This window comes from Nothoprocta perdicaria, unplaced genomic scaffold (genome assembly GCF_003342845.1).
Source record: "Nothoprocta perdicaria isolate Ctin4 unplaced genomic scaffold, notPer1 scaffold_0, whole genome shotgun sequence".
NCBI classification, from domain to species: domain Eukaryota; kingdom Metazoa; phylum Chordata; class Aves; order Tinamiformes; family Tinamidae; genus Nothoprocta; species Nothoprocta perdicaria.
Window position 1 is genome coordinate 2,339,938 of NW_020454092.1, and position 16,250 is coordinate 2,356,187.

Genomic DNA, 16,250 nt, shown 5'->3' on the forward strand with positions numbered 1-16,250 from the left:
TTCAGTTCTTTGCTTTGATTCTAGTGTCATCAGTAGTAACACTTCATTAATAACTATGAGTATTTCAGTATATTTCAACAGTCCAGTGTGATCTGTGATTTTTGTTGCAGCCTCTTACTCATTGCCATTTGGTAACTGATACTAGCTAGTTCATACTTGCAAATTTACATACATAATACAAAACATTCAGAGGGAAGCAAATAATTATGAAATTAAATTACTTCATATTGAATTTCCTTTTACATTTAGCTTTTTGTTTACTTTTAGAGGGTACTGTCAGATCTGTTTACTTGTTTGTTGCTTTTTCCTATGGGTAGCCTAACCTTGGCTTTGTTTTAGAATTACTTAATTAAAATGAGCTTTTTCTGCGTTGTCTGTAATGTTGTTTATACAAAATATAACAGGAATATTTTTATCAAAAACAAGTAACTAAGAGAACTAAATGAAAGCATAAATGATGTTTCCAGATGTCCTTTGAAGTCTTTGATTGTGTGGAAGTTGTGTGGTTTTGTGAGAGTGGGGAGAGGCTTCTTCTTGTATTGCTGCCAGTTGGATGTACTGTCAAACAAACTGAATGCAAACCGGTCTTGCAATATAAACCCAAGTAAAGCCAAAGGCAAGTGGGAAGCAGGGGAGGGAAGAATAGACAAATCCTTAAGAAAATACAAAAATTCTTGGAGTCAAGCCCTGGAGAAAACATCTGCCAAAGCTGTCTGGCAAGTTCCATTGTCCTGGCTTATGACCACATGAATGTCTGAAAATGGCTGATAAAGGCAGAACTGATGTCGCTTAGAGAAAAGACCTGTTAGGGTTTTAAGAAAAATTACATCTCTGAACCAAACTGAGTAAAATATGGGTAGCATAATAAATGTGGACTTTATATGATCATGACCTATAGTTAGCATCCTAGTCTCACCATGACTTTTTCTATTATTTCAGATTCGAGCAACCTTAGTTTTCCAGAGCCATTTTTCCTTTTGGCTCTTTTGATTATGATGGAAAGCAATTCTGTAGCCAAATAGATCAGACTCTTAGAGTAGGAAAACCACAGGAAACACTTTTTATCTCTTTACTTCTGCCACTGGCAAGTTACTGGAAGTGGTGTCAAGTTGTCACCTTAAATTAAAGTCTGGGTTAAGAGCAATGTGATGTGCATGCTTTCTGGGGAAATATGGCATGAGGAAAAGAAGATAGATCATCAGTGCTTCAGATCATTCCTTTGTGTCCAGTAATCCTCTTTAACTGGTGTGATATTTGTAATCTGTAACCTTGTTCTATTTTTTCTATGTTACTGTTAACCTGTGTATATTTTCTGCTTTAACCGAAGGAGTTTCTTCAGATGTCTAACGTATTATAACTTGTCTGTACCGTTTTGGCATCTCTGTTTTGTGGGTTTTCTTCTCCAGGAATATGGCTGCAGTACCAAAAAGAAGCCACAATCTTACATCAATGCTGATGTTTAGGAAGGGGGGGAGGATTTATTTTTGTAAATTCATAGAAACGTGCACAGCTATATCTGAATCTCTAATATTATTGTGCTAAATTAGTCAGATTGGTCAGCCCAGAATATGAAGATGACAGGATTAGCTCATTTACTTTCAGTGTTTTTTTCTAGATCATGTTTGATTTTAACAGTGAAGCTGGAGTTGTATCTATGTATGATCTTTATGTGTCATATCAATAATAGCAAAATACTGAAAGGAAAAAAAAAAGAAGAGGGAAAATATCCTAAATTGGAGTTTAACATGCATAGCTTGATATTACATTTTAGTAAAGTCAAAGTCTGTGTTCAGCAGGTTTAGACTCATTTGTTGATGTAAATTCAAAATGTAATGTTTTCATATGCAATATATAAAAATGGTTATTTCAAATATTCTATCTTGCTGCTTATATACTTTGTTCAAAATCATTTGGCTTATAGACATAATTGTAACTTGTTGTAGGCTTAATTGCATAATCCTGGCTGCTGGATGTGAAATCAAGTTTCTGTACATCTGTGAATCTCTCTGTTGCCTTATTCAAGTGCAGAAACTTCTGTTTTCTGTTTCAGAAAGTTTGACATTGATTAATTACTCAAAGGTAGCTGAAGCTAGGTTGCAGGATTTGGGGGAAAAAAAGGTATCACTTTTATATTAGATGGATATATCTTTATAGATATAGAATTTATCTATAGAATCATAGAATCATAGAATGCCGAAGGTTGGAAGGGACCTCAGAGGTCATCGAGTCCAACCCCCCTGCTCACGCAGGGTCACCTAGAGCACGTGGCACAGGGCTGCATCCAAGCGGGTTTTAAAGATCTCCAAAGAAGGAGACTCCACAACCTCTCTGGGCAGCCTGTTCCAGTGCTTTGTCACCCTCACAGTGAAGAAATGCTTCCTTAAGTTCCTGTGGAAATAAGTTAAGTTCCTGTGGAAATCTATACTATCTATAGATATAGAATGAATCAACTGGGACTAATTATCAAATAATATTCTGTATAGATGTTATCTAAAATCACAGATACTTCATGGCTTAGGTTGTGTTAAGCCTTAGATGTGATTACAAAAATTTGAACTGAAGAAGAAACAAGATCTTCTTACCTACAAGCATATGTATATGTCTAATATACTCATTACTCAGCATTTTTTTCCTCTGAACTGCTTTACAGATTTAGTAAATAAATTCCACTATTACTTTTTTATTTTACAGGTAGGTCTATTTATAAATGTTTGTTTAGGAATGCTGCTTATATAAGCAGACTTTATACTTCCGTAATGGAAATGGAAGAAAATGGAAATGGAAGAAAATCAAGGTTAACTGGGATAATAATAAGGCATAAATAAGGGATTTTTTTTTCATTCATTTGTAAGTTCCTTTGTTGTGAGGACTCTGCCAAGTACTGAATTGATTGGTACACTATTGTGTATTGTGTAATTGGAATTAATTGGTACACTGTTGATTGGTGGCAATCACTGTTCTTTTCCAGTAGTCAGTCACCTTTACCTGGGACATCAGGGAAAAGGGAATCTCCAATCTTCATCCCGCAGTCTGGCTCTATTTAAAGAAGAAAGCCCTGTTAGGGGAATCCTGTGAGGAACTGAATATGAATCTCCGAGGTTAATTATTTTTTTTCCCCTCTTACTAAAGAAGAAAATAATTTGGATATTTGTTTAGAAGTTACTTTTTTAAATATAGATTCAAATGCAAGTTCAAGTATTTAGAAAATAAAGCTTTATCTATGGATTGGATGTAGTGGAAACAGTGGCATTAGAGTTGTTCCAAAATTGCTTGAAACTTCAATTGGAAGTAGATTAGCAGGATGTTGATTTCTTTTTTTTCATGTCTGCTTTGATCTTGGCCTCTCTTCTGTGGCTCCTCATCATGGTGTTGTGGCATATTTTATCTTCTCATATTCCCCTGTCCTTCGGGAAGTAGATACTTGACTTTGCCTATGGGGTTGACAGCATCAAAATCTCTTGTAGCATTAAAGCACTGTATTTTCGGCCATTGAATTGCAAGGAATAATTGGTACTGAACATAATCAGATTTTTACTGGTTTATTCTACTTCTGTGGTCTTTTAATGGATGTTGTGAGTAGATACTTTTGTTTTTTTAAATACATACAAAAACTCAGTAGTATTTTACAGATGCAAAATCCTTTTTTGAACCTAACAAGTGAACCTTTTCAAGAAGAATATCTCTATTCTGTATGCTGATGGAATTTTCCATTTTCAAGGTGTTTGCCTAGAAGCGTGTATGCACTGGTAGAATGGATTTGGGAATACTGCTTCTGTTATATCCCTATAAACCTAGCCAGAGTTTACTGATCATCACCAGTCTATATCGATTTGCAGAAAAGCAGCTGAGCTTTGTTGGAAAATTAGACACAAAAAGTAGAGTCAGATTACACTAATGAGACCATTAAGTGAGGAATAGGGAGCCTGTCTGGCTGGCATAAGGAACTGAAAGCAGAAGTCCGACTGTGCTGGTTTCTTTGATTATTCTTTAGCCGGTTTTCATCTGCTGTATATTTACTGGAGGTTATTCTTGTTGATGTATTTGCTTTTCACCTGCATTCTCCTCTTTCCAAACAGAAAAAAAATCCTTTCCCTCTTCCACTATTTGAGGGAGAAAACCTGATGTGACTGGTATTAGCAGTCTGTAAAACTCATGGCTATTTGCAGTCTGTAAAACTTAGGGCATGAATTATGTGTACAAAGGATTAACGAGAACCTTTGCTTATCTTGGCACCTTCTCAGGACACTTTATTTCAGTACATGGAGAATCTAACTGCAAGAAAAAAAGTAATTTTAGAACAGGCATTAAAGCACCTTCACATAGCTAGTATCATATTGCTTTTATTATGGAACTTGAAATAAGTCATTCAGATGTTTCTGCATTGCCCAAGTATCATGTACAGACTCAGGATACCTTTTGTGGAGCATTCTTATGCATGTGGCCTAACAGAAGAATTTTGATTCCATGTTTGTAACAGCTGAAATAAAGAAAAGTCCCATGTGTATGGATGTGTGCAACTTTGCTGCCATGCAGAATGCTTACGTACTCTGAAATATTGTGTGTAATTTATTTATTACTGTATTAATAATGTACTAATACTAAATTGTGGGACCTGAACAAAACAAATTGTGTAGCATTTCTGGTTAGTTGCTGAGATGCCCTCTCTGGAGAGTGAAGGAGATCTGAGAGGATGTATTTTAAAACATCAGCAATGGACTCACTGGGGTAATTCCAGCACCTCCTTATAAAAAGGCAAAAGAAACTTTAAACTTCTGTCTCTTATTCCAGGAGTGAATCCTTTAACTTGCAGTTAAAACATCCTTTGAAGAGAGAGAAAAGGAGAGAGGTGGGGAGGAGGAGCATGACAGGGGAGAAGAGGGAGAGAAGGAAAGGAGGGAGAGAGCTGCATCTGAAGAATTACTCTTGGATTGCCTACTTTTTCTATTAAAAGCACAATATAAATTATGTCTACAGTAAATGTTTCTTGAGATTTGTACCTAAGACTGACTCCAAGAATTAGTTTCCTTCCTTAAGATGATAAGTAACATAAAATGTCGTCTAGAAAGAAAGGTTCATCCTGATGTGTAGCTTAGTGGTAGAGCGGTGAGAATGACAGCAGTTCCTTCACCGTAGTTAAGGTTCCAACCCAGCAGCAGGAGCAGATGCAGTCAGCCTTGTGCCTTCAAGAACTCTTTTCTAAATATGACCCATAATGAAATAACTAAAATGTCTCTGTGACAATTTATTTCTATTCCGCACTTGCAGCTCTTCCTGTGTAATGGCTTTTCCTCTGATGATTGGTAAGAACAGCCAGTCAGTAACTTGAGGTTGTCTTGCATGCCACAGGCAGAGGGCTGTAGACAGTTGTGTGATGGTGATGCATTTTAGAAGTGTGTCTGTTATAAACAAATTCAAAAAAAAAAGCTTTGTTGTCATTACTAGTCCATTCTGTGGAATCCTGTAAGTTTTTAATGGTGAATGGAAAAATGGATTTTGGATACAAAGGCATGGGCAGTAGTGATGTAACTGCATAATAAGAAGAAAAATATTTGTTAATCAACAGAATAACTTAATACTCATACTTCATATAGCCTATTTAAATGGGTGACATGGTGTTGACATGTATGAGGCAATTCCTTCTAAGGTTTCTTAATGTTGAGCATCTCAGTTCTCGGGGGATAGTCGTTTAGAAATTCAAGTTAAAATTTCAGGTTTGATGTTTAGAAAGATAATTTATTCCTTGCTTTTAATTGTATTAATAATTAATTACAATCACTGCATGTAAATATGAAGCTCTAAGTGCTGGACGTGAGAAGTTCTGCTTTACTTTTTTTCTGAAGGAAAGCAAAGTATTGATAGTTTAAAGAGGTTACCTACTTTAGGGGAAATAATAACTCACAGCGGGAGATCAGAAACCTCTTGTGAATAATAATTGTGTAGATACAGAGATCATTAGACTTGTTTCAGGCTCAGCAGCTTTTTGCTATGAGAGCAGAGAAGTCTTACATGTTGAAAGGAATAGAAATTTCTATATGTTCTATATATTTCTAAAAAAAAAAAAATAAAAAAAAAATCCCTGTTCTCTGAATTGTTTAAGGTAGTATGGTTGATAACAACGTTACCTAATCAAAAAGCTGGGGAAATGTGCTTTTTTTATTTTTATTTTATTTTTTTTTTAAGAATTAGCTGTCTTTCTGATTTGATAAGTCATTTTGTTAATAAATCACAAGTAAGCTCTTACAAATATCAGTTAAGGTAGAAATGATATATAATTTGAGAAGAGTTTACCAGTATTTCTGTGTATGACTCATGTCAAAGAGAGTGCAAGTGAAGTTTTCAAAAGTCTTTTTCGGACTCTAATCCTACAAAAATCTCTAATTTAGTTCAGATTATATTAATCTGAAAGCAGATTCAGGTATAAGACTAAAAGAAAGGAGTAGTTCCAAGCTGAGAACCAGGAAATTTTGGTCTGATTCTGAAGATGGCTGTGGACTTCTTGGATGAATCATTGAATTTTCCAGTGCAATTATTTATCCATTGCTGGAGTCAAGATGTAGGACATCTGTGGACATTAAAGCAGCAAATAATTAATACTTGCAAGATGATTTTGAATATTTTCTGACAGAAAACAAGTGTTACTCAGAAATCAAAGAACATAGTACTGTAATCTCTATTAGAGTACTATGTCTGCTTTATTTCACTTAATGGTAATACTTGGTTTTCCCCTATGTATTTGCACAGGCTTTGCATAGTCTACCAGTGACGTCTGCCAATTGTTCATTAATCTGCTTCCCTAGAATTAAAGTGCTCAGGACAACAGAGATCTTTCAGAGTGTTTGTTTGATGGGCTGATAGTGGTTGCAGTGTAAAAGGGACCTTTTTTGTGTTACTCTTGTTAAAGGTGTTAATTTGTTGCAAGATTGAGAGATGCCAACAGAAGTCTGATGCTCCGCTTTTTTTTCGCCCAGATATTGTCCTGTGACCTATTCATCAACATTTCAGTCTTAAACAGACTGGTTTTGGTCTGTCTTTTTGTTTACAACCCTGTAAATAACAAAAATTGAAAGATCTCCCATTAATATAGTCCTTGATGTTGGACTGACAGTGTAGCTGTGCTATTTTTCTTCAATTTTCTTTATGCAAAATAATAGTGACTTGTCTCCACGTCCATTGTATTTTACAGGTAGCTTTGCATTTTGTACATGAAAAAATGTCTATTCACATAACTGTTCTCCAGACACCTCACATTAATTGTAAAAAGGTTATTATTCTGATTTTATATGCATCTGTGAGTCACTGCAAATTCAGTTTTTGTAATTGTTACCTGTTAATTCAGAAATAAAATGTTGCTTATTAGATATTAAGCAACAAGCTTAGAACTTCTGAGCATAGTTTATTTGTAAATGCCTGCTCTTTGTAATAACATACATAATTATGCTTTTTTTTTTTCCTCTCCCTCCTATGTTAATGGAAGTTGTAAGTAGCTTTGAATAGGATAAAACTAATTTAACATTAGGCATGTAACATAATGCTGCATACAATTATGCCTATTCTGCTGTGCTAGAGAGCATAGTAGCTGAGCACCGTCAAAGCAATGATCCATTAAGCAAGAGGATCTGCATAATCAGTTTTAGATATTATGTTAAAAGCTGCAATGCTTATATATATACACTAAATCAAATAAGAATTCTTGATTTAAAAACTTGGACTAAATTCTGAGGGTTTTGATTGTTGCATTCCAAGTAATTTTGCAAGTTCTCTATCTGATTTTTAGCCATTAAAAACTTCCGTAACTGGACATTATGTTGACATTAGTCCTTTGCAGAGTCTGCATTTTTAAAAGTAATAGACGAGGATCAAGAGCGTGGTGTCTGCTGCTTCAGGAACAGCGCCCATTAGCTTGAGACTGATGAGAGCAAAACAGAATGTTATTAAAGAATTCGAGTTGTGTGTGTTCTGTGAGTACTTGTAACACTGCTGATGTGACTGTGATGGTGAAGAATTTTGCAGGTATATTTTTTGTAGTTTTGAGGAGGGGACCAAAACATTTTAAAGTGGGATTTCGGTACATGGTGACAGATCTCTTCTTCACAATTTCATTTTTAAGGATATGTCCTTTTTTTTTTTTCAGCATGCATTCATTCAGTGAAGATGAAGTCTGAGCCAGAGGACTTCTAAAAATTTAATTCAAAAACATTGTAACAGTCTTGTTTTCTGTCAGTGTTATATATTGACTTCTTGGAATCATTGTAGCACACTGGTGATGTAAGAGAAATTTAGAAATTTGTGCTTTAAAATTAACTTGGAACAGTGTTGCTGCAGTTCCTTTGTTGCATATTAACAGGTGTTTGCTAAAAGTACGGTCAGACTAAGTGGTTTTGAAAGTCTTATGTGTTCTTTGGAGTTTTTGGTTTTTTGTTAAAACATCTTTATTTCTGCCCCTTATTTATATCGTTAAACAGGCAAACAAAGCTACACACCAATCTGACACTCTTTTTTCCCTAGTCCTGTTGATTAAAATCCTGTTAATTATCCTTTAACATTTTTTTAGTCTCTTTTTTCTCTGTTATGTTTATCTAAACATTTTTTTCACTTTATTTTCACTGAATTTTTGTTGTTACGATTTGTAGGATTGAAGTGATACAGGATCTGCTTCATATTATTTCTGAATCACTTAACAAAAACTGTTTGGGATTTTAATTTGGAAAATGTTACAGTATGTCCTGAAGAGTTCATATACCTAAATCAAATTTAATTACATATTAAATTGTGTAATTGAAAAGAATAATTGTGAGAAAATAACAGTGAGTGTTCGGTGAGAAGGAAATAAATTAATATTGTTACAGCTGATATGATACTTGCCCTTCCTTCATGCTGTCATTAAGCTAATGAATACAGGAAACAAAACAATGTGCAAGTACCTTGGTTATTTGAAAACTTAATTCTCATATACATTGAAAGGATATTATATCATAGCTTAATCTCTAGGGCAGCTACAGTATCTTATAATGTGTTATCCCTGGAGATACTACATTTTTATATGTATTTATTTATGAAGCATCAAAACAAAGAGTTTTGATACATTCTCATACACATTCTCATTTAGATAAGTGGAAATTGTACTTTAAAGCTTTGACTGTCACTCTTAGAAAAATGGCAAGTTGCTGTTTGCCTATCAAAGATGGACTCTGCCATGAATTCATACAGAAAATTAATCCAGAATGATAAAGCAAAAGGTCATAATGCAATTACCTTGATATCACCGTCTTTTGTTTCCTAAAAGACGAATCATATTCTGGAGTAAAGGTCACGCAGCACATATTAACAGGACTTTTTGCTGGGTACTATATCAAATCTTTCTTGCCATCAGTTGATTTAATGACAGCTCATAAATATAGCAGGAAATTGAAGGAAGAATCTTGAGAACGAATGAGGAGGAAAAAAACCCAATACGTGGAAATGAAACTTTGTGAGACTAATCACCAGGATTCACAGAGGCAAATCTGATCTGTAAAAGAACATACACACCCGAACTGTGAAAGTAAATTTCAGTGGCCTATACTATTTTAGACATAAAGAAGAGGTTCAAAGAAATCACTTAGCTGGCAATTGAAATCTAAAAGATGTCAATTTTATCTATAAATAGAGCAAGCATCAGTGACTGTCAGACTCTTTTAACTGAAAAATATAGAAGCAAATCTGATATAAACTTGTCTTTAGAGTCTAAAAGAATTAATAGCTTGAAGAAGCTTAAATTTGAATTACTATCCAAGAATAGTATAAAAGAACATATGTCATATTTCTGAGAAAGTGAATCATATGGTTTTGACTGGTTTTCATTGCATAGCTAATAATAAAAGCCTTTCACAGTTTTGCATTTGCTGATGTATTGGCTCTACTCAAAAATTTCTTGTTTGATACATCGGTGATTGGCTTGCTTGGCTAGTTAGCACTAGGTTTCTGGGATCTATGCCTGATGAAAAAACATTAAGGAGAAGCAGATCAGTTTGCATCAGTGGTCACTACATTTTCCAAAAATGGAATAATTTCAGAGAGTTTTTTTTTTTTAAGGTCACTATAGCTTTTATACATCTTTCTTTCCTACGGTACTGATTTGAGAGAAAGCTCCTGCTTTCTATGTATTAATATGAATTTGTACCTTAAATTCAAGTGATATCCTGAGCCAAAAATAGCTAGTTTACAATAACTTCGTTTGGAAAACATGCAGGTCAGGTAAGGAGAGTTACATTTAAAGAAATGAATCGTTAGAAACAGAAGTTCAGTAGGCATCTGTTTAGGTAGTCTTTAAAATAGTTTTCAGGATCAAACTTTTCAGAAATAACCAACTCGTAAATGGCATGGCAAAATCTGTTGATTAAGATGAGTTGTTGCAGTTGGTCATATTGCATTGCCATGGGCAATGCTGCTGAGATGAAGTGTGCCTTAAGTCTAATTTATTCAAACTCAAAGCAATTAATAATTAAAGTATCTTTTAGTTCTCATTGATGTTCAGGATGAATAATGGGCAAATGCTTTATGTGCTGTTACCATTCAAACAGTAGCAATGAGCAATGTAATTTTTGCCTCCTTAGTCCAATCTTGTATCCCTAAAAGAGGCATGTTATTTGATATGTACAAACACAAGAAAAGAGCACAGTAAATAAAATATATGCAAATTCGCTGATGAATCATCCAGTTTGGTCATTTGCTGAATTGAGTTTCAGTGCACATCATCACCAGACTGTCATTGCAGCAGCTCTTTATTTTTAATTACTTTTCATAAGGATAAGAAATTATGTTGTCTGTTGAGATTTAGTAACTTAGCATAGCTTCTTCAGTAAGCTGAAAGATGTGTTCAGGTTTCAGATTTAGCACTCTGGAATGCAATAGTAATTGCCAATAAGGCATAAAGAACACTGAAAATACTATTGTAAAAATTTATCGTTGTATTAAGGAATATAGAGAACAGATCCATGCATAAGATCTACTGTTCCTAAGCTTTCAAAACTTGAAGAAAAATGGAAGGTAAGTGTTCTATGTACTTACAGGAAATAAATTTTCTGAGTATTAGGGTTTGTTGCCATTGCTGTAGTATAATCTGTCAGTTCAAATGCAAAATCTTAGATTTGGATGTGCAAAATATGTGCATATAGGAGCAGATTTAATAGAATGTGATGGAGAATGTACTGCAGAAGCAATGTTTGCATGCCACACCTATAAAATAGAGTTGTAAAGTAATTGTGCTGTTTCTAAAATAAATAGGTGTGACATAAACACATATCAAAATAAACTTCAAAAGATCACTTTACAATCTTAGTCTCTCAGCTGTGTTCTGTAAGATCATAACCCTTCGTTTTCAACTCTTGCTTTTTTTTGGGAGCCACTATTCAGGCTTTCTTGTACAGCCATGTTGGGTTAAAAGCTTATTGCAAGCTAAGCTTGAGCTTTTTCTCCTATTGGTGGTAGTTCTTTGGGGGTGGGAGTTTGTTTTGGCCTATTTGTGTGTTTTGGGAGCTTCAGTCTTCAAGATGGTAATTTAGCAGCTATCAGGAATGCAGAAGAGAGAAAACACAAACTATTAAAATCAGTCCATCTTTCTGCATCCTTTTTTTCTTTCCATTCTTGCAGGATAAGCTGCTTTCTCTGATGAAACATTATAAATGGCATCAAGATGCTCCAGAATGTTACAGAGATTATACATATGCAATATTTGAAGGAGATATGAGTAGAAAATATGATAATTGAACCATAACTCATGTTTTAACGGGTGTTGTTGTTCTTCAAGCATGAGTTGTTATTAGAGTAAATCATTAATTGAGCAGATTCCTGTTACGTATTGGAAGAGAACATTTTTCTGGTTTATATTTACAGCAGTCATTAGCTGTGGTGTCTCTAGAGAGAGTTGCTGGAGTTCATGTCAGCCCTAAGGATACCACTTAAGCATTGCAGAATAAACCAGTGGAGTATCAACAATCAGCAGAAAGATTGGATTTTATTTTGGTAGCATCTGTAACTAGGAGAAACTGCCACAAGGCCATAGTGGTATTTGCTAAAATCAGTAGTTATATACTTCTAATTTTATGTGTTACAGGCTTCTAAAGAGTAAGTTTAGCCGAAATGCTTACCCAGGCAGAGCAGTTTAGTGACATTTTTCAAGTGCACGTTTGATAAAAAGTAGTGTCTGCAAGGCATCATATTCTGAGCCTAAGTTGATTTCATAAATTTGAGTTGAAAACAATTTTAAAAATGTTGTGAAGTCTTTCTGCAAGTAATGAATACATCCCCAAAGGACTAACTGAAGGTTATGGTAGGCTGCTCAGCCATTGTCACTCAGTAAAGGACTTCCCTTTACCTTAAAATGTTTCTGGTTGTCCTGTTTCCAAAGGAAATCATCACAACACAACATGGCATAAATGTCTCTCACGCTACCGAGTGTGCCCGTGCTTGCTGGCAGGCGTGGCGCTCTGGTCGGCATTGCGTGGCTGAGCAGCAGCTCCTGTGCCGCTGCTTCAATCATTGCAGGTTGCGCGACTCTCTCGGGCACAGCACCTTACATGCAGCTCCTCTTTCATTTGGATTTAAGATAGAGGTTGTCCTAAGTGCTGTAGGTTTTGCTGTCTTGTATCTTTAGCATCATTGGAGTTAATGCAACTGCCCGACCTCTCTGTATAATAACTGCGTATAGGCCTTTTATACATAACTGCTAGGTGACTACGTTGTATTAACTGTTAGCTTGCATCCCTCAAAAAAGAAATGGCCAATTTTATCGAAGTGTAGTTCTCACAGTCTATTAAAGCATATAGACCACTGGCTAGTATATAGGATATTTTTCTGGGGGAAAAAAAAATGATATTTGTCTTAATGCTGCTACCTCCTTGATGAAGGAAAAGACCCTTTCTAGTTAGAATTTTCCATGGATTAAAAATTACATTAACATGACTGACCACAATTAGGAAATTAGGAAATTTAAAAGTAACTAGTAGAAAATCACAGAGCAGGAGATTTAAATTTCTTTTAAGTATTGACAAGTACTACAACATTATAGGTGTCAGCAAGTGATATTCAGTTTATCTCATTTTCCTTGTTTTGGCTGTGTTTCCAGAACTGGCTTATCCTGGCAAAATTGTACCCAGAGCATTGCTGTACACTCACTTGAGAAAAGAGAAACCCGGGAAGAACCTATTGAAAACTTACTTAACTTTATCTAATACTGTTTTAAGAGGGAATTATGAACAATAGTCAAGTATAGTATAGGCCACCAGATGGAGTAGTGTTGTTATTAAAAATTATTGGAAATGATAGGAAAAGTGTGTCTTCAATTTTTTCTGTCTCCCTCCATAATACAAGTTTATGGGATTTTGAAGGTACAGGCCCAGATTTTAAAATAAATGCGTATTTTACAATTACCTAACTGTTGTTTGCAGTAAATAGCTATTGTAAAGAACAGCACCAAATTGTGTTTATAAGTCTTGCTTTTCTTTGTAATAAGGTATGTTTGGGACTTTGTTTGGACTGAAAATGAAATTATTTTACTTCTTGTTGTGACATTTATGTTGTCTTGAATTGGCAATAAATTCTGCACAAATTTGGCCACAATTTTTGTCCTTTCATGTTTTTTCTTCTTAGCTGCTAAAGCTAAGGTAGCTATTTTTTTTTATTAAGTATTGGACAATTAACTTCTTACTTCAGTGTTTTGTAAATAGGAAAGAGGAAAGTGATGCTCGGTTTGAACAGTACCTGTGGGTGATTATTTAAACTGAAAATAAATGATATCTATAGCAAAAGTGATGAATTCAGGGAAATTTTTGTTGCTATTGCGTTCCTTTGATTTCCTAATTCTCCCTCTCTCCCTCCCTCTCTTGTGCTTTCCCTCCCTTCCCTCCTCTCCCCAATTGTTCTTTTAGGCTCTTTCTACACAGGAGCTTACAAACATTTAAAATTTGCAGAATGAAAAGATGGTGCAGGCAATGCTGGTACCACCTGGACCTGACAGCTTCTGCTATTTCACCAGGGAGTCTCTTGCAGCTATTGAAAAACGTATCGCTGATGAGAGGCCTGATGGTGACAATGACAAAGACGAGCATAAAGAGGAAGGTGGCCATGAAAAAAATCATCCAAAGCCAAGTAATGATTTGGAGGCAGGAAAAATGCTGCCATTCATTTATGGTGATATTCCTCAAAACATGGTGTCTGAGCCTCTGGAGGATGTGGATCCATATTATAGCAATAAAAAGGTGAGTTTTTATTGGAACTGTAATTAAAATACTCCTGCTGGGCTATACTGCAAGTGTTAACCACTGTAGCAAAAGTTTTATACGGTCTGTAATACCATGTTCATTAATTCAAAACTACCTATTTTGAATGCAATAGAAATGTGATGGTCACTTTTCTACTTTAAATTACTTCTCAGTTTCTAAGGATTCACTACAATGATGCTTTGTATTAGTGGTTTTTGCATTAGATGTCACTTAAACTCTTCAAATACGATTCAATGTTGAAATAGTCAGCTTCCTCTGCCTTTGTTTTCTCCATTCCCGGAGATTCTAGGAAACATAGCCATTATCTGAGATATGGGCCAGTAGGAAGTTGTAATTGAACATTTCTATTGAAGTATGTTTCTTTTTTTGAGTATTAGATTCTAAATCATCGAAAGAATTCCAGCATTATTGTAAAGTCTGGCAACAGATCTTCTTCGTCTAAAGTGCTAATACATTGTCATATCTTAAAATGATTTAACATCAAATATTCCTTGAAACGTCACAAAATATTTGTTATGCAAAAAAAAAAAAAAAAAAAGCAAGTAATTTACTTGGGGCGGGAGAGGAGGGGACAGGGGCACAAGAAATAAAACTGTGATTGTTAGTGCTCACTGCCATGTGAGGTGTCACACATATCAGTTCTGTATGTGAGATTTTGCTTCAGGGCCACTGCACCAGTGGCAGAAAGTACAGTCAACAGATTAGTATCACATATATATATATAAACAAATGACCAAATAGCTCAGTGAAAGCAGTATTCTTTTAGCATTTAATACTGAAAACTAGCCTTAGTGAGACAACGTTGTTTCAAGGTCATGAACTTTTTTGTCGAACAACCTATTTTTTACAGGAAAGTATAAGAGAAGTATTCAATGTTAAAACATGCCCATTTCCAGGCATTAGTTTTTCCTAAGAACAGACCTAAGACAGAGATAGAACTAAGGTTTCATTACATTGCTGTTTGATTATGTCTCCTAATCCAAATCTAAAATGGTTATGCAACTGATACTTGTAATAATCTTACTGTAATGATAGGTAGACAAGGAAACTTTAGAAACCCAGGATGTCTCTTGTCAGCAAGAAAGTGTTAAACAGGTGCTCCTGTGAGAATGGTAACCATCCAGAAATGAATAATTAGGTACTCTGTTTGGCACAGCCAGGCCTGATGCCAAGTGTAAATAATATGGCTGGATTCATTTTTTCATGCTTAAAAGGGACTAATTTTTTTCTTTTCTTTCCTTTTTTTTTAATTTTTAATTGTGTAATGCAGATTTTCTTTAACAATGCAGAGATGAGGCGTGGATATTTTTTACTGCTGATACCAAAATTTAGACCCTAATATTTGCTTTTAGAGTTTTACTGAAAATGAATGTCACATAGATCCAGGTCAAGTACAGCATCTGTCTTCATGGGAAGATTGCAGGCATGCAAATGGAATTTTCTAACCTTTTCCGTTTTTTTCCTTTTTCAAAGACATTTATAGTATTGAATAAAGGAAGGACAATCTTCAGGTTCAGTGCCACATCTGCCTTGTACCTTTTATCTCCTTTCAATTTTCTTCGAAGACTGGCTATTAAGATCTTGGTTCATTCATATCCTTTTCGAAGCATTTTGTTAAAAATTGTTACTGGTCTTTTTAAATATTTAACACTAGATTACTTGTTTTAGAATTTAAATGTGTTTGAATGTGTTTCTGCTCTTAATTATTTCTCACAGTGAATCAGAGCTAAAGTTTGTCTTTCAACTGACACATTAAATTCAAAGGAGGAGAGGCACAACATGTATTTCTCAAATAATTACTGTTATAGCCATTGTCATTAACATGAAACATCTTTGCATTATTTATGACATTATGATATTAGTGATTTGTATCATGTCTGTTGCCAATATTATGTAGGCTGGAAAGCTGCTCAAATTTACTGTGATACAAATTCAGCATTAAAAAAAGAGTATGTTCTTTAACTGTGGTCAACATTATTCAGTATGCTCATT

The 16,250-nt window shown here is 34.8% G+C and overlaps 1 protein-coding gene and 1 long non-coding RNA gene across 3 annotated transcripts in view; one reads left to right on the forward strand and one right to left on the reverse strand.

Moving 5' to 3' along the window:
• Positions 1-6,385: 6,385 nt before the first annotated feature.
• Positions 6,386-9,458, reverse strand: LOC112947939. Its single transcript, XR_003249519.1, has 2 exons — positions 9,253-9,458; positions 6,386-6,562 (listed from the first exon to the last, which is right to left on the reverse strand). It is a non-coding gene; the product is annotated as an uncharacterized LOC112947939 (long non-coding RNA).
• Positions 9,459-13,947: 4,489 nt separating this feature from the next.
• LOC112955690 (sodium channel protein type 2 subunit alpha-like) overlaps positions 13,948-16,250 on the forward strand; it is a 39,031-nt gene continuing 36,728 nt past the window's right edge. For both annotated transcript variants that reach the window (XM_026049059.1, XM_026049136.1), the window contains exons 1-3: positions 13,948-14,234; positions 15,732-15,850; positions 16,232-16,250. The exon at positions 16,232-16,250 is cut by the window's right edge and continues 71 nt beyond it. In XM_026049059.1, the coding sequence (XP_025904844.1) occupies positions 13,956-14,234; positions 15,732-15,850; positions 16,232-16,250 (417 nt within the window). In that variant the 5' untranslated portion in view covers positions 13,948-13,955. The remainder of the gene's footprint in view (positions 14,235-15,731; positions 15,851-16,231) is intronic.